Source organism: Haliotis rufescens, unplaced genomic scaffold, assembly GCF_023055435.1.
Source record: "Haliotis rufescens isolate VD_foot unplaced genomic scaffold, xgHalRufe1.0.p SCAF_19, whole genome shotgun sequence".
Lineage (NCBI taxonomy): Eukaryota > Metazoa > Mollusca > Gastropoda > Lepetellida > Haliotidae > Haliotis > Haliotis rufescens.
Window position 1 is genome coordinate 2,862,834 of NW_025963879.1, and position 21,842 is coordinate 2,884,675.

Here is a 21,842-nt window from a genome sequence, read left to right on the forward strand (position 1 = left end):
TATTTCAGGCCGTCATTGACTCCCTAGCAAGGGATGCTATATTGGCATAAGGGAGCGGTGCCTATTCAAACTTTGAAAAGGAACGACAATAGATTCCATTCCCGAACGGTATGTCGGATGGCATATACATTTAATACAGGATGCACTTATATGTTGGTTTTAATGTCCTTCCTTTTAGCAGGTTTGCCAATTTTCGTCATCATTATGAAGAACTAACAATGGACCGATTATTACTTGCCATAGTTTGTCATGGTTCTGACCATGACAGATTCTGTTTTGTAGAAGTAATGGCCATTATGTATGTATGTATGTATGTATGCTTGTTGTTTAACGCCACACTTAGCAATATTCCAGCTATATGACGGCGGTCTGTAAATAATCGAGTCGAGCCAGACAACCCAGTGATTGACATCATAAGCATCAATCCACGCAATTGAGATCGATCAACCAAGTCCGCGAAACTGACCACCCGATCCCGTTAGTCGCCTTTTACGACAAGCATAGTCGCCATTTACGGCAACCTATTCTACCCCGGATCTTCACGGGTCCCACTATGTATGTGTATAATTAATGTCACTGTCGTTAGTTGGACAGACAGCAATAACTAATCCTTAACTAAACTGCCGTGGGTAATGATATTCCAGGCACTAAGAAGCATGCATGTCTATTTAGCCAGGTACACGGGTGCAGAATAACCCCGTGTTCCTGTTTGGACCGATCTGAACTGGATATCCAGTTCATTGCACTTAGTTCGCGTCAATAAAATACGAATATACGCATTCAGAGGGATTGAATGCATACAACATTATTTAAGCAACGTAACTTCCCCTCCTTACTTACGCCGACATTCCTGATAATTTGTTTTATTTTTAAGGATGGATGAAGTGGGATTACAAGTTACAGGTTACATCTAACAGAGTGTCTGTGTGTCTATAGGACACTGACAATTGGGTTCAGATGCACAATATACAAGAAACTCTAATGTAGGCTTCATGCAGCATGATGGTAGATGCTACACGTTGAACATCCCCCACCAGATGCTTTGGTTAACAACATCAGCAGCCCCATTCACGGCACTCCTTATTTTAGTGCCACACCATTTGTATCATACCTCGTGGTCGCTGCAGTCCGAGTACCCGATGGAATAGCGTCTAACGGTGCGGTAGTAATGCACATTTAACAGTGCATTTGTGCTTTGTAAATGTCAGTGCCTTACTTAACCACTTGCATAATGCTGAAGGTTTGATTTCTCGTCTACCAAAACAGCAGAGATAATTAGAATGTCATCTAATTTTAAATTGACTTTTTCTTTAAGACAGGCCAAGAGAAATGGAAAACGGAGCGCGGGCCGGTTTGTCGTTACTGAATGGCAATGTTTAAGTATGGATGTCGTTCTACCATTATGACAAGTTTCCCATCACTTCATATTTGACAATTGGATGGCATCAATATTTAATACCCCGCGTGGCCTCAGCCATACAGAAACAGACTGCCTTAAACTAATTACACTACAGGATCGATACCCTGACACTAGTGTATAATAGCAGGCAGACCGTGCCTCCACCAGCAAATATGTTTGAATGGAGCAACAGCATCTCATCTGAAGGCCCCGGAACGCCGAGGGGTGGTATGGTGCTAAAATAAATATTCAAGCCTGCTTATGCGGTTGGGTGGCTAGATCAAGACGGGGTGGGTATATTACATGAAACATAAAAGCAATACTGCAGAGATTGTGATGTGCAAGGGAACAATCCGACCAGTATGTCAATGTGACTTGGTGTCTGTAGAAGGGTGCGCTTGAGCACAAAAGCATGCGTATTGAAACATCATTATGTCGTGGTATAAAACAGAAGATGCCAAGGTGAACAGGAAGTGTGTGTGTGTGTGTGTGTGTGTGTGTGTGTGTGTGTGTGTGTGTTTTCATATCTCTGCTTCGGTCCTTGACCAAGACAATGATAACACATGTGTCTCCATTCATGATTGCCACTGGGCTGACTTGGGAGAAATATTGTGTTTCAACTGCTGAAATGTGCGCTCATATTAACATAATCGGGTGTGTCTTTCGGTTGCCGTCTGACAGGGCAGATGACCGGCCACATATGATGCATCACGACAATGAATCATAAACAAGGAGACACTATGTGGTATATTAGAAGCTGTAGTATCATTGAAGATATGTTGACATATGGGCTTCACCTTTTGTAGTCTTTCAATGCTTCGGTACATATGGTTGTACCTATATCATGCAGGTGGCACCTGTATTAAAGAATCTAATAATGCTATGACCATTCAAAAGCGCCAGGTGAAGTATAGGTTGCTGAAAGTGTACCAAGCCCTACTGACGCGAGGCTGTGTTTTCACTGTTGGTTTAGGTAGGAAGCTGCCTATGTCCGAGCTGTTTGGAACTCGAGACGTAAGCTAAACACCTTGACTACACACTGTGAAAAAACCTACAGTCTCACCAGCCTATAGACACACCTCAAAGCATAGCGCTGGATCGCGAAATAAGACGCTGGCATGGGCCTCATGCCATGCATGCCTTGCCCGTGCAGGAGGGAGGGAATATGTGATAAAGAACGCTGGAGTTGCATTACAGGAGTACAGTAAGGCTTTGAGGCGTTCTACTCAGATGTCGGCGTGTGCGGCTGGGAGGGGGAAGCGGTGGGCTTGAATAAATACCTCTAAATTACATGGCGAGCGAGCCCGGAGTCCATGTTTCTTGGTCAGTTTACACTGGTGTCTACAGTACAGCGCGATAAAGTCTGTACGGAGGGTCGGTTGAAGTCCAACACAATATGAACGACGTGTAATCCCACACAAGTATGAGGTCACGTGATTACAACGGTTCATAGAGTCGCAAATAACTGTAATGTGGTCATGGAGTGGCTATTTTAAGGTTGAAATACTGACATAATTCTGAACATCTGCAGTGTGGAAGTTTGTTATATAAATGAACCCCAAATCACGAAAGCCGCCATGAAGATTCATATGAACCATTAATGTGTCTACAGACATGTCTTTCGATTGGTTCCTCCCAGTAATCAGATACTGTGCGTCGGTTTCTCCATTGTGATAGCTCTGTTAGTACATGTTGATGGTTTGCAAGAGACACACGGCCAATAATAAGCCCATATAAACATAGAACAACATACTATACTCAGAACGACTAATTACACACTTGCATTAGATCTTTTGTTCTGTGTAGGGATAAAGCAATTGCTTATAAACAAACACGCGTTCAAAATACTGATAATGCACCGTAATGGCGCTGAGCTGGGCCCGAGCAAGAACGTCAATACGTTATTTGAAAGTATCTGCATCAACCGAAGCTTGACTTTCACCAGCAAACCAGCAATCACATAAATTACAGAGACAGTCTGATAACTTCAACGTACTTGTTGTACCTAGAACTTGCTTAGACTCTGAGGGGCAGACTTCCATACATGAATTTACTATTTCCGCCCAAGTGTAAATGACCCCGTCCTAAAACAGGCGATAGAAAATCGATTTGGTCTATCTGCAATATATGGCAGAAACTGTCGGTGAGGACTTTCCTTGGCGTGCTTGACAATGGCGTCTTGTCGGTGTGATTCTGGAGCCAGGAATCGGTTGGTGTTCGGGTATTCTGACACAGACCAACAGTCTTCCAGATGCCATTCTTCCCTCCATCAATCAGTTTTGCAATCGGGTACATGAGCATCGACCAGCACACGTCCATCGTGTTGCCAACGTTATCTTTGGCTTTCGGGTGTATGGACACCGACGTTGGGTCTTCGCATCTGTCTGAATCATCTAGGTCAGTTCATTAAATAAAATTCTTCGCTTGAAGCCGAGCGACACAGCCTAATTTTTCTGGCAAGTCCCGAGATCAATGGACAGCGAGAATATCGGCCCAGCCTTGCATGGCTACCGGCGACCAGTCATAGTAAGTAGCCATCGTGGTCAGGCCATCGTCCGCATCGCTAACTTATACCAATCGATTTTCTGCAATCGTGACGTCACTCCACCAGACAACGCCCCCCAGAGACGCCGCACAATCGTTTACGCGGTACTAATGAAACATGTTGTGGAATATAATACAAAACCATCCTCGATATAAGGCGGATCTGAACGACATATTCTAGGATGGACGTTTAGACATGGTTCTCAGTTTGCTAACCATGAAGGCTATTGAGTCGTAATGTATGAAGCAATTATAATACCTCACTTTGGTACGCAGACAAGAACTTTTGACATTCACATTAATAAACAAGTAAACACAAAGGATGTACGGTGGACAGCAGCTGTCGTTATCCCCAAATGCTTCGTGTACTCATTCAACTTTGATGTGTCAACATACAAGGCTCTAGTTTAGGTTTTTATTATCCACGATAATCCTTTTGATAGTGAGTACAACCGAAAAAATCCCAGAAAATTCTTAATGAACGACAAAACACATTACGGCGGATGCGCATATCAGAGGAGTTTGAGGTGGTAGTAGCTTCGTTCAATACGATGGAAGTCCCACAAAGAGCGTGACCATGATGCACGCTCACCATGCATCACAACTGCTAAAACAAGGTTACTGCCATTTAATTACGATTCCATCCTGTAAAGAATAATGTACCGAACCTCCTACGAATTAAACTGATCTAAATTCAAACCTGTTTGGTGAGGACGCAAGGCGCTGAGAACGCCATGTATATATTTCCGAGGCAGCTTTATGGTTGTAGGAGTTCAATGAGGAGCTACTCAAGCCCAGTTGAAGTTATTGCTATCCCTGCATTGAGCCAGTGATATACTGCAGTATATCTTATGCCAAAACCACGTGTCCAACGCCGGCTATGTTTATTTCCAGCTTTATGTCACGTGGTACGTTAATTATCAGCACACTAGGCGCATCATGTTGGCGCTATTCCTGCACCTCGTGACGTCACCTTAAACCCAGGAATACCACCTCTCAAGCAGTTGTGAGCAGATAGCCAAAACCTTGGGTAGTAAAATGGGCTCTAGATCTAATTTTCTCGTGATGGAAACCTCGCTGCTTGTAAACAGAGCCGGGCGCATACATCCGGGCTTTTACCACGGCAAGGTTGCCATTAACTCATTAATGATATAAGCGCTTACAGGTGGACGACGGACACACCGGCTGCGGCAGCTTCTCCGGCTGTAACATCTACAACGTGAAGGCTCGACATGAACGTCAGTTACTTTGAACTACGTCATTGACATACTAAATATCTACTGCCCTCCGGGTGTATGATTCGGGAAGGAGTCACGTGACCTTACGTGGTGCCAGTAACAAAGCTATTGTTTACGTTATCCACAGTTCCAGGTCAACACAATGTAAATATTTACATGCATGAGTTCTTGAAAACTGGCTCTGAAGACGTGCCCAAGATATCGATGGTCTCCAATATGTCGACCACGCCAACCTGCTGTCGTACATGAAACATGTATGGCTTGAAAATGTTGTCAAATATTCAACCTTGACCATTTTCCAACTTTATCTCAAATATGTAGTGTGAATAAGTGAGTGAGTGAACAGTGATCGACGCCATCAACACTATTCGCCCCCCGACGGCGAGCGAGACGTGATGGATGCATGGTCTTCTTCCCCGTCGCATCACAGTTGGAACTCAAAACTCTTATGTCGAAATCGAACCCAGGACTTTATGACGTCTCGTGGTCATGCGTTCACGACACAGGTCACAAATCAGGTAAATTGAGCAACGCTGGTCGCGGGGAGTAGTTGGATGGGTGATCGCGTCCTGCCCCACACAGAAGCACATGTGCTGTGTCTTTAGTCAATTGACTTTGTTCGAAATATGCCCCTGGTCACCTAACAGTGAGTAGGTACCCGGTAGAATGAGATGAAAATGTGATTGTTAACCTAGCGCATTAGGCATATGTGGTAGCATACTCTCCTGGGAGCTGAGAATGAAAATCATGCGCACACTGATCCACTGATTGGGGGTTTAATGCAGCGCTTCGAGCATGCTTTAGTTTGTTTGTTGTTCAACGCCGCACTCAGCAATATTACAGCTATATGACGGCGGTCTGTAAATACTCGAGTCTGGACCAGACAATCCAGTGATTGACAACATGAGCATCGATCCACGCAATTGGGATCGATGACATGCATCGACCAAGTCAGCAAGCCTGACCACCGGATCCTGTTAGTCGCCTCTTACGACAAGCAAAGTCACCTTTTACGGCATGCATGGGTTGCTAAAGACCCATTCTACCCCGAATCTTCACGGGCTGAGCATGCTTTAGGGTGTGGATCTGGCGCATTATACATATGCACATAATTATTACATTATGCGTGACGATAAACACTCCTAACCATTGGGCGCTTAACCAGTAGCAAAATGACCATGAGACTGACGCGAAATGAAACTACTTGAAATTCTGTAGGTTCCAAAGAAGGAAATGTTGCCTCTTTCAGCTCCAGATATCGACTTCCAATAATGTTTCGATATGTGCAGCCACTTGGGGGAACACCATCATACATGGGTCTTAATGCAACTTCGAAATACCACAAGTCCCCAGACGGAAGGCCAACACCCCGTTCCTTTATACCAAGTACCCCGCGTCAGGCCTCAAGAGAACTAATCACAACACGCCCTGAATTTGAACACCTTCGAGACATCAGACGGTTGCAACTCTATTCTTGATATAATGCTTCCAATGAACTAATCACAAAAGCGCACGAACACCTTCGAGACATCAAAAGATTGCATACAGACCATACACTTTCTGTACCCCTGATATCGAGCACTATATAATGTTTGATATGAACATCAACGAATGTGCACGAGCATCTTCGAGACATCATACCATTGCATTCAGAAATTCACCTCTCTGTATGCTTGATATCGAACATGTTATTGCATCAAATGAACTAATTATGACTGATCACGACACGTTGGAGACATCAGGCCTTTGAAACACGCTTGCAACCCTCTGTTTCCTGGACATCGAGCACTCCATATAATGTTTCAGATGAACCGATAGATCTTTGAATTGGCTCAAATTCATTCGAGACACCACAAGACCGCAAAAAGAAGATCGACAGGCCGTATCCTCCGCACAATAAACTGTATGTAACACCGAGCTATTACAGTGCATCTATTTACAAGAAGTATGCGCAATAGACAAATAATGGATTGACGACGTTAAAGTTTGTATTGCCATAGGCCTGACACATACACATATCGCCACTGCGTGCAACACATCAGTATAAGTAACCACACATACTGGTTTAATGAGCTGTAATAACTGACTACTTTTTGCGCTAATTATCCGAACGTATTCACAGGAACTAATTGTAACGTCTGGCTATCTGAACGGCACAGTCAGTATATTTGCTAAGATAGCAACACGACCTAACTGCATGAAAACATACTATGTATAGATGAGGATATGGAGAAAAGCCGGCCTCGACCTGTTGGCAATGACTCAGTGTTATTATAATATTCAGTTGCGAGTTCTTCAGGTTAGAGTTAGGTAGATATTGTGCCAAAGGAAATTCGACATTTGTTGTTGATGATTCCCAGACATGTACCGTAAGTGAAAATTAATTACACGCACAGCAGCAGTATTAAACATGTGCTGGAGAACAGCTTTGTGGGCTGACCTTCGTATCAGTTACACACTGCTGCCGAGTGGTGTCATATACTCTCATACAGAAATTGTCCGCGGAGTCACTGCATCATACATTGTCATTCTCAGAAGTAATCACATCTATTTACAGTCATTTTGCTACACCGCATTAATGGTGGACTATATTTGTCAAATGTTAAAAATGTTTTATGGAGACAATCAACAAGTTTACTTTTTTTAATGAATTTTGCTCATATATTTTCAAAATGGCTTCATTATTAACGCCTGATCACGGGCGACGCGGACATGGGCTGCTTCCTTACGAGGAATATTAACATTATCTGCCATGAAATATCAATCATAATATTATGTGCAAAATATATTTCAACTTACTTATCACAGGTGTTAGTATTGTGCAGTTCTAGATTTATGAACACATTCGAACTAGTCAATAACACCACCCAGGAAGGGGAGACGAGCTTCTGCATTAATTAACATTATTTACCCACCGGGGAAGTTTCAGCTCCATCAAAACATACATGTTCGTTAACGATACGTCATACCAGTTGGGCTTGCCTTACGGAATAATTATGCAAATGGCCCAAAAGCGTTATTAGACCCTAATGTGCATAATCCGACTCTCATTCTCTGCACATGAATGCAACTCGAAGTCTGGTGTCCTTGACACGACCTCATTCTGAAAGTGTGGCACATCCGAGTAGCATTGTTTCACCAGCTGGTGGGTCAGGTAAAACCCACCCGTCCGGAACGCCCGTCGTCTATATTAATCACCTGCCCCGCCGGGAGGGGGAGGGGTGAGGTGTATCTAGCGTAGAAATCGATGGCAAAAGATCATGAATACTGTCACGAGATGTGAAAGTCCAGGTCTAGAGAACCAACAATATCTCTATTATCTCGTAACAAAAGTCGATATCTGAAGGACCGATAACGATAGAATTTAGTCCATACATGTCTACCTGAATCGAACAGCACAGAAGATAAACAAAACGCAGCTGTCTTCTGGTTCGCATTGCAGGTACATGTAGTGATGGCGGAGAGATACGGCCACTGTCATGGCGCACGTCAGGGCTTGGCTTCACAACGCTCCTCATTACATAACTTTTTCTTCTCCAAAATATATGCAGTGTCAAAAGACATATGCTTCACTCACTGACAGACATGTACCGAGGTATCCAATGAGAAAAACGTCTTCTTTCCCAAAAATCATGATTATAAGTTTACAGAACAACAAAGACGACCCGTTCAAACTTCATGTCACTTTTCCGTTTATGGATTACGAACAATGCGCGCAAATATGCCAATAATTACTTTCAAATCACTCTTTCCCTGACCTCGCGAAGAATGAACAGTCACATGTGGAGTTTATGCCGATCGAAACTCAATAAATTGACTTGAGCTACTATGCATTGTGCTTAACACGACTTTTGTTGGAACAAATATAGAAACAAAATGGTGCCTGCTTAGCCAGTGTGTTTACAGTGCCAGATGGGCTCGACTACCGAGTTGGGTAACCTTATATATAGGTATTAAACCTCCGACTGCTGTTACTCTTAACGGAATAAGCTTTAAACTCGTAATTTCATGCGATAATCGTTAAAGGGTTTCAATGATGTAGACTGCAGAGAGACAGAAGCAGGTTGAAGGCATATAGGCGGCTGAGGACATCGGTAATACTATACAACACACGGTGATGACGATGATGATGATGATGATGATGGCTGGGTGAAGGCCCTGTCGCATCACATCATAGCTATATATAACCAAATACATTTGTATCCACGGAAATCATCATTTATACTTATCAAAGTATTACAACATGCGGCGTTCTATATCCCATTGTTATGTGATGGTCGCGGTGCAAGATGTCGCCATAACGATATGCACGACTTACAACAACCCAGCTACAGTTTTTAAAAAAAGTTGGAATATGCATTCATATCTATCATACGAGTTAACCAACCAACAAATGCCTTGGTACAAGTCTAGAATCACGTCTGGTTTAACAGAATAAGGTTTTGTCAAACATGAGGCTGCCAACCCCCTTATGGTATGGATTCGGGGGTCTATTTAGAGGGTATTCGGGACTCGGTAGTGTGGTACGCCGGACGCCATTAAAAGCGCATTTGGTACGCAGATTCGACATTTTAAACACATGACGTATTTAAAGGTTTCCGTTAAAATATTTTATTTTTTCGATATTGTTCAGTAATTAACGCTAAAAACGCACCTTTGTCTCAAAGCCTTTGAGGTTTGTGTTAAGTAGTATTCGGGATTCATGGGAGAGCAGATGAGACACAGAGTGAAAAATAAGTTGGTATTCGGGATTCAGGGAAGGACGGGTTGACACCCTTAGACATATCGTGAGTACATTATGATTGGATTAAACCAACTCTGCTTCAACCTGAACCCATCAGTTGCAACACTTCCCACGGTATGGGATAAACCACCCCATATGGCACTTTAGTAACATGCACTACACAACAACACAGCGGCAGGACTGCACTGTAATCAATACACACTGCTGTACGTGGGAGTGTATTTACTATGCGCTGATCGCGAACCCCTATCACCTCACCCTGTTCTAACTCTGCAGCATCGAGTCCGTCGCATCAAATACAAGCACCTGTTGCAAACATTCAGCACATCGTTACAAGTAGGCTGTGCTGCTCGGAGAGACTCATTATGCTGCGGCATATATTCAAGCAGTTAATGTTGTTCAACAATGGTACAGCATTATAGTCCTCCTATAGGACTACTTGTAACGATGCATCAAGCCTGGTATCAGTTTCCAGATGCCTTCGTTTGCGCTTTGTCATGGCCTCAATAATGAATATTCATTCGTTTATACAGATGGCGGCACCAGGAAGTTTTAAACATTGTCATTATTAGACATTCCTACTGGATTACTCTTGGTGACATATCTGACATTGCCTGGATGTTTTGATATATCTTCTTTAGCATCGTTTTATGTTTTTAACAACGGGTTTACTAATCAAATGCGTTCCATTGATTTGGTATAAGCACATTATTCCCAAGGCAAAATTTCAGAACATTGTTGTTCACGAAGACTACTTAAAACTATGTCTTGCATCTTGTTGCATGCAATTCTCTACTTGACCTTTGGATGACTTGAAAGTAATGCTCATCACAGATGTTTGGCAAAGAGCGACATTTCATAACTGAGAAAGAACATGAATCGCGATTGAGAAAAAACTGTGATTTTTCTTCAAATATTTGTCAACTGCTTAAATTACGGATCCTGATGTCACAAAACATTAGAAATGACTTTAGCGGCGGAACATAACCTGGCTTCAGCGACTTATCAGGTAATTCAGTTTTTATTAAAGAATTCTATATATTCACGCCGCGGAAACTTTTATAAGCCTGAAATGTCTCCGATAGTGGTTGAACACGTCATTGCAGACATTTTGGCCGAAGAATTCCTAAAATGGTGACTTTTTCAAACGAGTTCTAGGCACTGGGGGTATGTTGTAGCCGACGCTAACACCAGAGGCGGTATGAATATACACGTCACCTGACCAGACAAGGACTTGTCAATGCAGTATATTTCAAGCATAGAGAGCAGACCAATAGTTTTGGGGTCGTTGTCGGAACAAGTATCCAAGATACCATATTGTGTATACAGACGTGTGGGGCAGTATGGGCGCTGAAGTCATCGTTGTAGTGGACCAAGGTAAACTGATCACTTGCAGCGACGTATATATACTGCCCAGCTAGGTTACTTTTGTGTATACAGAGAGGAACCCGGGGAACATATCTGTAGTACAACCACACCAACAATAGTCTCTTTCCACATATCCAAAGTAAAAATAACAGTCCACTTACAAAGCGCCCGACCCCACGCTCCATGTATGCTCTAAACGCTGCATTATAATTACCCCGATTAATGGATCAATGTACACTCAATTTACATTCTCATCTCCCTGGGGAGTATACAATCCGAGCTGCATGTGGTTAATAGTCACTTACCAACTCATTCTAACGGGTACCCAATCAAAGATTGGTGAACAGAGGTATATCTCGAACACAGATACTAGCCTAATGAGTCACCACACACGGCTACATGTGGGGCAGGAACGAAACCCATCCAAGGATTCTATTGCGCTACCATATTGGCAAATGGAGGGAGACTAGGATGTAGATGCAGGTGTACCCTGATATAGATGCAGTTGTACCCTGATATAGATGCAGTTGTACCCTGATATAGATGCAGGTGTACTCTGATATAGAGGCAGTTGTACCCTGATATAGATGCAGTTGTACCCTGATATAGATGCAGTTGTACCCTGATATAGATGCAGGTGTACTCTGATATAGATGCAGGTGTACCCTGATATAGATGCAGTTGTACCCTGATATAGATGCAGGTGTACTCTGATATAGATGCAGGTGTACCCTGATATAGATGCAGGTGTACCCTGATATAGATGCAGGCGTACCCTGATATAGATGCAGTGTACCCTGATATAGATGCAGGCGTACCCTGATATAGATGCAGGTGTACCCTGATATAGATGCAGGTGTACCCTGATATAGATGCAGATGTACCCTGATATAGATGCAGTTGTACCCTGATATAGATGCAGGTGTACTCTGATATAGATGCAGTTGTACCCTGATATAGATGCAGGTGTACCCTGATATAGATGCAGATGTACTCTGATATAGATGCAGGTGTACCCGGATATAGATGCAGGTGTACCCTGATATAGATGCAGGTGTACCCTGCCGACTTCAGTTCAGTAGAGATATGTCACCATCATCTTGGATACACAACGTCTGGGAACAAGGACATGATGGACGTCTGATCGGCTTAAGCAGGGCAACACACATCGCTCCTTCGAAATCGAACAATCTAGATAACCTGCAAATGCCCGGTAGCGTCACATCAAGGTTAAATGGGACATCATATGCAGGTTCTAGTAGATTGGGTGCATGTGTTCTGGATGGTGAGCTATCAACTCCAAATGTACAATCACGATGCACACATCTACTGCCGCCACCACTATCCCCAAGTCATGCCGCAGCTGATGTGCGATCCCACTACGAGGTGATGTTTACATCATGTAAGTAGGAACACGCCGGGCACACGCTTGCTGCTGTACAATGATCATATCATAACATACCAGAGTAAAGTTTAGTATTTCCACACTGACAACCATCGGGTCACAAGGAAATTAAAACGGTGTTTTGTTTTATAGTTTGAAAAATACGAGTCAGGTAAGTGCTTCGGGCAAACCCCGACAACGAAATGCATTACCACAGTGCATTTCCCCATTCTTCCAACGCGAGTGCGGCTACAGAAAAACATCCTCATCTATTTGTGACTACAGCTTTCGCCATTTGAATTACGACTGGCCTACCTACATATTGGTACACCGTACAACACTGGATTCTCCTGAAGTACACAGTTCAATGGTGATACAGTGTGGCTTTACTGTTCAAACCGTCTGCAGCAAGCACTGATCTGCCACAGACCGTCTGCAATAAGCACTAAGCTGCCACAGACCGTCTGCAACAAGCACTGATCTGCCACAGACCGTCTGCAACAAGCACTAAGCTTCCACAGACAGTCTGCAACAAGCACTGATCTGCCACAGACCATCTGCAACAAGCACTGATCTGCCACAGACCGTCTGCAACAAGTACTGATCTGCCACAGACCGTCTGCAACAAGCACTGATCTGCCACAGACCGTCTGCAACAAGTACTGATCTGCCCCAGACCGTCTGCAACAAGCACTGATCTGCCACAGACCGTCTGCAACAAGCACTAAGCTGCCACAGACAGTCTGCAACAAGCACTGATCTGCCACAGGCCGTATGCAACAAGCACTGATCTGCCACAGACCGTCTGCAACAGGCACTAAGCTGCCACAGACCGTCTGCAACAAGCACTAAGCTGCCACAGACAGTCTGCAACAAGCACTGATCTGCCACAGGCCGTCTGCAACAAGCACTGATCTGCCATAGACTGTCTGCAACAAGCACTGATCTGCCACAGACGGTCTGCAACAAGCACTGATCTGCCACAGACCGTCTGCAACAAGCACTGACCTGCTATAGACTGTCTGCAACAAGCACTGATCTGCCATAGACTGTCTGCAACAAGCACTGATCTGCCACAGACCGTCTGCAACAAGCACTGACCTGCTATAGACTGTCTGCAACAAGCACTGATCTGCCACAGACTGTCTGCAACAAGCACTAATCTGCCACAGACAGTCTGCAACAAGCACTGATCTGCCACAGACCCTCTGCAACAAGCACTGATCTGCTACATGTCTGCCATAATGCTGTATGGCTAATGATCCAGTAATGAAACCGCATGGCAAATGGCAAATATACACTTATATGCTTAGCCTGGTGCACATACTTGAGTCTGTCCCTATGTTTCAATGAAAGGTACACCTACTGCGTCCTATGTTTCAATGAAAGGTACACCTTCTGCCTCCAATGTTTCAATGAAAGGTACACCTACTGCGCCCTATGTTTCAATGAAAGGTACACCTACTGCCTCCAATGTTTCAATGAAAGGTACACCTACTGCGTCCTATGTTTCAATGAAAGGTACACCTACTGCGTCCTATGTTTCAATGAAAGGTACACCTACTGCCTCCAATGTTTCAATAAAAGGTACACCTACAGCGTCCTATGTTTCAGTGAAAGGTACACCTACTGCGTCCTATGTTTCAATGAAAGGTACACCTACTGCGTCCTATGTTTCAATGAAAGGTACACCTACTGCCTCCAATGTTTCAATGAAAAGTACACCTACTGCGTCCAATGTTTCAGTGAAAGGTACACCTACTGCGTCCTATGTTTCAATGAAAGGTACACCCACTGCGTCCTATGTTTCAATGAAAGGTACACCTACTGTCTCCTATGTTTCTCATGTTTCAGGGTGAAAGGAACACCCACTACCTCCTATGTTTCTTATGTTTCAGTGAAAGGTACACCTACTGCCTCCTATGTTTCTTATGTTTCAGTGAAAGGAACACCCACTGCCTCCTATGTTTCTTATGTTTCGATGAAAGGTTCACCTACTGCGTCCTATGTTTCAATGAAAGGTACACCTACTGCCTTCTATGTTTCAATGAAAGGTACACCTACTGCGACCTATGTTTCAATGAAAGGTACACCTACTGCCTTCTATGTTTCAATGAAAGGTACACCTACTGCCTTCTATGCTTCAATGAGAGGTACACCTACTGCGTCCTATGTTTCAATGAAGGGTACACCTACTGCCTCCTATGTTTCAATGAAAGGTACACCTACTGCCTTCTATGTTTTAATGAAAGGTACACCTACTGCCTTCTATGCTTCAATGAAAGGTACACCTACTGCGTCCTATGTTTCAATGAAGGGTACACCTACTGCGTCCTATGTTTCAATGAAAGGTACACCTACTGCCTTCTATGTTTTAATGAAAGGTACACCTACTGCCTTCTATGCTTCAATGAAAGGTACACCTACTGCGTCCTATGTTTCTTATGTTTCAATGAAAGGTACACCCACTGCGTCCTATTTTCCAATGAAAGATACACCCTACGCCGTCCTAGGTTCAGGGGGTAATGACCGTGTCATGTTTCAGTCCTATGTATCAATACAGGGAGGGTACACCTACTCCTTCCTAGGTTCAGGGGGTAATGACCGTGTCATGTTTCAGTCCTATGTATCAATACAGGGAGGGTACACCTACTCCGTCCTAGGTTCAGGGGGTAATGGCCGTGTCATGTTTCAGTCCTATGTATCAATACAGGGAGGGTACACCTACTCCGTCCTAGGTTCAGGGGGTAATGACCGTGTCATGTTTCAGTCCTATGTATCAATACAGGGAGGGTACACCTACGCCGTCCTAGGTTCAGGGGGTAATGGCCGTGTCATGTTTCAGTCCTATGTATCAATACAGGGAGGGTACACCTACTCCGTCCTAGGTTCAGGGGGTAATGACCGTGTCATGTTTCTGTGCTATGTATCAATACAGGGAGGGTACACCCTACGCCGTCCTAGGTTCAGGGGGTAATGACCGTGTCATGTTTCTGTCCTATGTATCAATACAGTGAGGGTACACCTACTCCGTCCTAGGTTCAGGGGGTAATGGCCGTGTCATGTTTCTGTCCTATGTATCAATACAGTGAGGGTACACCTACTCCGTCCTAGGTTCAGGGGGTAATGACCGTGTCATGTTTCTGTCCTATGTATCAATACAGGGAGGGTACACCTACTCCGTCCTAGGTTCAGGGGGTAATGGCTGTGTCATGTTTCTGTGCTATGTATCAATACAGGGAGGGTACACCCTACGCCGTCCTAGGTTCAGGGGGTAATGACCGTGTCATGTTTCAGTCCTATGTATCAATACAGTGAGGGTACACCTACTCCGTCCTAGGTTCAGGGGGTAATGGCTGTGTCATGTTTCTGTGCTATGTATCAATACAGGGAGGGTACACCCTACGCCGTCCTAGGTTCAGGGGGTAATGACCGTGTCATGTTTCAGTCCTATGTATCAATACAGGGAGGGTACACCCACTCCGTCCTAGGTTCAGGGGGTAATGACCGTGTCATGTTTCTGTCCTATGTATCAATACAGGGAGGGTACACCTACTCCGTCCTAGGTTCAGGGGGTAATGACCGTGTCATGTTTCTGTCCTATGTATCAATACAGTGAGGGTACACCTACTCCGTCCTAGGTTCAGGGGGTAATGGCTGTGTCATGTTTCTGTGCTATGTATCAATACAGGGAGGGTACACCCTACGCCGTCCTAGGTTCAGGGGGTAATGACCGTGTCATGTTTCAGTCCTATGTATCAATACAGTGAGGGTACACCTACTCCGTCCTAGGTTCAGGGGGTAATGGCCGTGTCATGTTTCTGTCCTATGTATCAATACAGGGAGGGTACACCCTACGCCGTCCTAGGTTCAGGGGGTAATGACCGTGTCATGTTTCAGTCCTATGTATCAATACAGGGAGGGTACACCTACTCCGTCCTAGGTTCAGGGGGTAATGACCGTGTCATGTTTCTGTCCTATGTATCAATACAGGGAGGGTACACCTACTCCGTCCTAGGTTCAGGGGGTAATGACCGTGTCATGTTTCAGTCCTATGTATCAATACAGGGAGGGTACACCTACTCCGTCCTAGGTTCAGGGGGTAATGACCGTGTCATGTTTCTGTCCTATGTATCAATACAGGGAGGGTACACCTACTCCGTCCTAGGTTCAGGGGGTAATGACCGTGTCATGTTTCAGTCCTATGTATCAATACAGGGAGGGCACACCTACGCCGTCCTAGGTTCAGGGGGTAATGGCCGTGTCATGTTTCAGTCCTATGTATCAATACAGGGAGGGTACACCCTACGCCGTCCTAGGTTCAGGGGGTAATGACCGTGTCATGTTTCTGTCCTATGTATCAATACAGGGAGGGTACACCTACTCCGTCCTAGGTTCAGGGGGTAATGACCGTGTCATGTTTCTGTCCTATGTATCAATACAGGGAGGGTACACCTACTCCGTCCTAGGTTCAGGGGGTAATGGCCGTGTCATGTTTCTGTCCTATGTATCAATACAGGGAGGGTACACCTACTCCGTCCTAGGTTCAGGGGGTAATGGCCGTGTCATGTTTCTGTCCTATGTATCAATACAGGGAGGGTACACCTACGCCGTCCTAGGTTCAGGGGGTAATGACCGTGTCATGTTTCTGTCCTATGTATCAATACAGGGAGGGTACACCTACTCCGTCCTAGGTTCAGGGGGTAATGACCGTGTCATGTTTCTGTGCTATGTATCAATACAGGGAGGGTACACCTACGCCGTCCTAGGTTCAGGGGGTAATGACCGTGTCATGTTTCTGTCCTATGTATCAATACAGGGAGGGTACACCCACTCCGTCCTAGGTTCAGGGGGTAATGGCTGTGTCATGTTTCTGTCCTATGTATCAATACAGGGAGGGTACACCTACTCTGTCCTAGGTTCAGGGTGTAATGGCTGTGTCATGTCTTAGGATGTACTATATGTGTCAAAACCTGGATGTGGTCAATGAATCAATCCTTATCGAATTATGGGACGTGTACTTACTCTTCGTTAATTTGAAACGACATATTCACCGCGGGCAGAAGCTTGTGTAAGATACGGAACTTGTGATACACCCTGTAATAATGTGGCACAGACTATTACCTCCAAGAAAATCCTAACCAAAAACAATGTGCAACCTGGGGACGCAACGTGCGGACGCTAAAACTTATCGGATGTGAACACTTTCATATGCACCCCAATAAACGTACGCTAAGATTCACTCTTTTCCAGCGTTAATCTGTACGTCCTGTCGGCAAACTAAGATCCATAATAAACAGGCAGCTGCTGGAGCCGAGTGATGCGGCAATATCCATAAAACTACACACTTGCCAAATTCGGTCACAGACACTCAAAAGCTGCAGCTTTTAACATGACCCGTGTTTTCACAACTAACTATTAGGATACAACCGTTATGTTATCGTTCCAGAGAGGTACGGAGGCAGAGTGAAGTACGAGAGTTTCTCCACAAGCGCGATGTACGTCCGCTGTCTAGATTCCCCGGCGGCTTAACCAGCCATGGAAGACACTACAAGACAGGTTCTCTTCAGGCTATCCAACACGGTTCTGAGTTGCCATGACAACGCGCGATGAATGAGCGCTGCTATATCGGACTATATAAAATACTCCATGTACGAGGAAAGGAACAATCTCATCTGTGTAATCCCTAACATTCTATTACAGATAAAATACATTTACATCCGACCTAATTCTGACTCCCGCATATTTAATTTATTTCACTGCTCAAATCTGCCAACACTGTCTCTGTGGAAATATAGACCTCCATCCATATCCCACAGGTTCTTTCAACAGTGTGGGGAGTTACAACGATGAGTATAAATATTGCCCTGCGATAATTAATTTGTGACTAGATTTTAATAATCTCTAGCAAGCGAGCTATCGGATCGATGAGAGTGGAGGGAGGGAGCTGTATGGAGGTTGATCAACTCCCGCCATCTTGGTTTCCAATCGCACCGCTGCCACAGACTTGTAAACCTACCAACACGCTCCCTAATACCGCTAACTTGACCAAAACACATCAATATTTCGATGAATATGCCGAAGATTGTGTCGAATCTGCCATCACACTAGTTCGTCCACCATTTTGAATAGCTCAGCGAACGATCGCGGGGATAATTTATGAATGATACTTGACAATGGATAACTAGTAATGGTCGCGACTATACAACAAGGCCGCTTCAGCCTAGGCGGGGAGAGGGAGAGAGTGTTGAGGGGTGGGTTGTTCCTGGGGTGGGGAAAGATAGCGTCTGATGTAGGTGCTTGTGTTAGGACATTTACTGGGAGTGGGGGATGGGGGAGGGAGGCAGCAGGTTGCTTATACAAGGGCAAGGCAGCTTCCATCACTAATGGCGGCGATGTCGCATTGGAAGGGGTCGTTGTGCTTACCTTGAGGCTATGATAATATTTGTTGAAACGAAATATCATATATTCTTTAGAGATATGCATCTCTAGTATCTACCTACCTTTTTTTAAATATACAAAATACGGAAGTTTACATTAATTATTATGTATGATAGGAAAACGCAATTGATCAATATGTTTATGAAAACACTATCTATTATAATCCAAATTGTATATAAGTCTTATAATTTGTGATGCATAAACACTGATAAAGAATCAAGTCAGATAGTCATTTCGTATATCTCGATCAATACACCGAATGGAAATCAAACATCTTTTTGCTTCAGCTGTTGTATAGTGTTTCGCGAGGCCAAAAATGTGTGAACTACACGTGTTGTTGAACTGTCAAAAATATTAACAGTTTTGTACCTCAGGGACCTATCACCGTACACAATAGAAATTGCTGTATGGGGTGTCCGGCCACACGCAATTGGGTCGGGTTAGGGGGGGAGAGGTCACACACAGGGGCCAGCAGGTGACTTGCACACCTGTCAAGCTAAGCATTGTATATGGCAGTGTGAAAACTACATCATTGTGAAAACACATGACGGGCGTACTACAAACACGCGCTGATCAGGAGAAAAGCCAGTATGCATAAATGAAATACTACCCTTTGAACCCCAGGGGTCAAGGCTGACGATAACGACTACGCTAATTAAAACGGCGTACAATAAAAAAAATACTACGTTTGAATGTTTTTACTTCCAAATGAAGTTGATATCAAACCCGAAACACTCAATATTTCATTCAACCAACGGCTTTAAAATTCTATTGTTGAAGTGGAATAATAGCACAAGTTGTTTTATACATGCGGAAGTATCGTATGAACATCTGCAACCATTTGGCGTGCGACACGGTCGACTGGTTCCAAAAAGTACTTAATTAACCCGCGACATGTGTTCAGAGAAAAATTAGTATCTATGTGAATTCGCCGATTGTGTACAAAGGTGTCATCCAAGCGACGATCCACATAGTGAGATCTGTCGAATAATGAGCCGCCATACCAAAGATACAGCCTCAAGATGAGTAAGGTCTCCATGTCGTCTGCTTCGATATCGGTAGCAGACGACAGAATGGTTGGCAACACCCTCAACCGGCATAATAATTGCAAGCATATGGTTGGGGAATCTTAAACATTAGGAAGTAATCAGCCCTTGAAAAACAACACTCGATCCATTTGGAAAGTCAATAACATGACCACACCAAAATAAAATCGAAATACTCCAGATAACATCAAATAATGAAAGAATTTGCTTACTTCATTTGTTTGACAATTGTGCTTTTGCCCGATTCTCCCGCACCTATATAAAAACAGAAACGAGAGTATGTAAATATAGTCTCAAATAGAGCTGTTTACTAAGCTAGATTCGTGCATTTTAATGTCACAATATATGCATTTTTCAAAGCAGGGATCCCAAACAGCAAAAACGGTGCCATTACGGGGTTATTTTAGCCCAAAGTGTGCAGGTTCTTGGATTGGCGGGCTTGTACAGAGATATCCAATATGGCCGCCGCATAATAACAATCCGTTACTAAAAATTACTTTGATTATGCTTTCCGGTGAATTCATTAATCACTGGCTATCTTGCATCCACAACAGACATGCCCTGTGCGTTTCTTACCTAAAAGCAACAGTTTTATATCCTTGGCAGCTTGGATACCATCCTCTTTGAGATTTTTCTCAATGGCCTTACTTCGCTCCAACGCCTGTCGTTCTTCTGCGCTCATGGTACAACCCATCTTGGTGGCGATGCTAGGTCCAACTCACTGTACACGGCTCGTTGCTGTATACTTGTCGCGCCAATACTGCCGCCCAACACACACCGCTGTCACCGACGCTGCCGTCTTGTCCAGCTAGAGCGGCCCTTCTACAGCCTCGACTTGTTAAAGAAAAATAGCTACAATATATATCCTAGCTGAGGCTATCCGGTAGGGCTCCGTCTCTGCATAAAAAGAGGCCTCTGTTCCACAACTGTGTGATGCTTGGCGAGATGCAGCAACTCGCTCGCTCGCTAATGATTCTCAATTTGCCAATACACCCAGTCCCCAACTCGCGTCGCTTCTCTCACACCGAAGCAATGTTCTCGTGTTGCTACAAGACATGGAACACTCAAATACCAATATTTGGCAGAAGGCATCGAACAACCATCCCCCTTCTTTCTGGCGTAGTTCCCGAGAACGGTGCGTGGTTTGTTGGAGGCCCGAGCTAGTCACGGGAACAAAGGCAATGTTTAATATGCCGGCTAGCGCTGGCGAGCCCTGGTGTCGGTAGATCGAACTCTTCTCTGCTACGTTGTCCTAATAGATCGCCAACGTGGGGTCACAGAGTGACGTCATAGCAAGCACGGGCTGCCTGGATATTATTCTGCAGGCGATGGAATTAAGAAATTATGAAAATTAAGGTCATTTCATATTACGAATGGAGTTGTAGTGAGAATGGTGGTATATCGAGACCAGACAGCGATAAGGGCACACTGGGTGGGCTTGTAGGGTGCGGGCTTGAGCTCTTACTCGCCAAAATATTGGTTCCGAGTTCCATGGCATTATTAACATATATCACATGGTTCCACATCAATTATTCCATGCATATTTATAGCCGCTTGTTTTCTATTCCTGTTAATTTATTATGGGTGGGAGATATATACACTTTTTGCATGTTCATCGACGGTTTGAATATCTATTTTTATAAGTCTATTAAAGCTGGAATTTATCGTATTTTTAGAT

General features: G+C 44.2%; 1 protein-coding gene across 1 annotated transcript in view; it reads right to left on the minus strand.

Moving 5' to 3' along the window:
- The window catches only part of LOC124120843 (guanine nucleotide-binding protein G(o) subunit alpha), a 68,615-nt gene extending 47,132 nt beyond the window's left edge, over positions 1-21,483 (minus strand). The window contains exons 1-2 of the mRNA XM_046483727.2: positions 20,741-21,483; positions 20,377-20,419 (exon numbers count right to left, since the gene is read on the minus strand). Coding sequence (XP_046339683.1) covers positions 20,377-20,419; positions 20,741-20,858 — 161 coding nt within the window. The 5' untranslated portion in view covers positions 20,859-21,483. The remainder of the gene's footprint in view (positions 1-20,376; positions 20,420-20,740) is intronic.
- Positions 21,484-21,842: the final 359 nt, after the last annotated feature.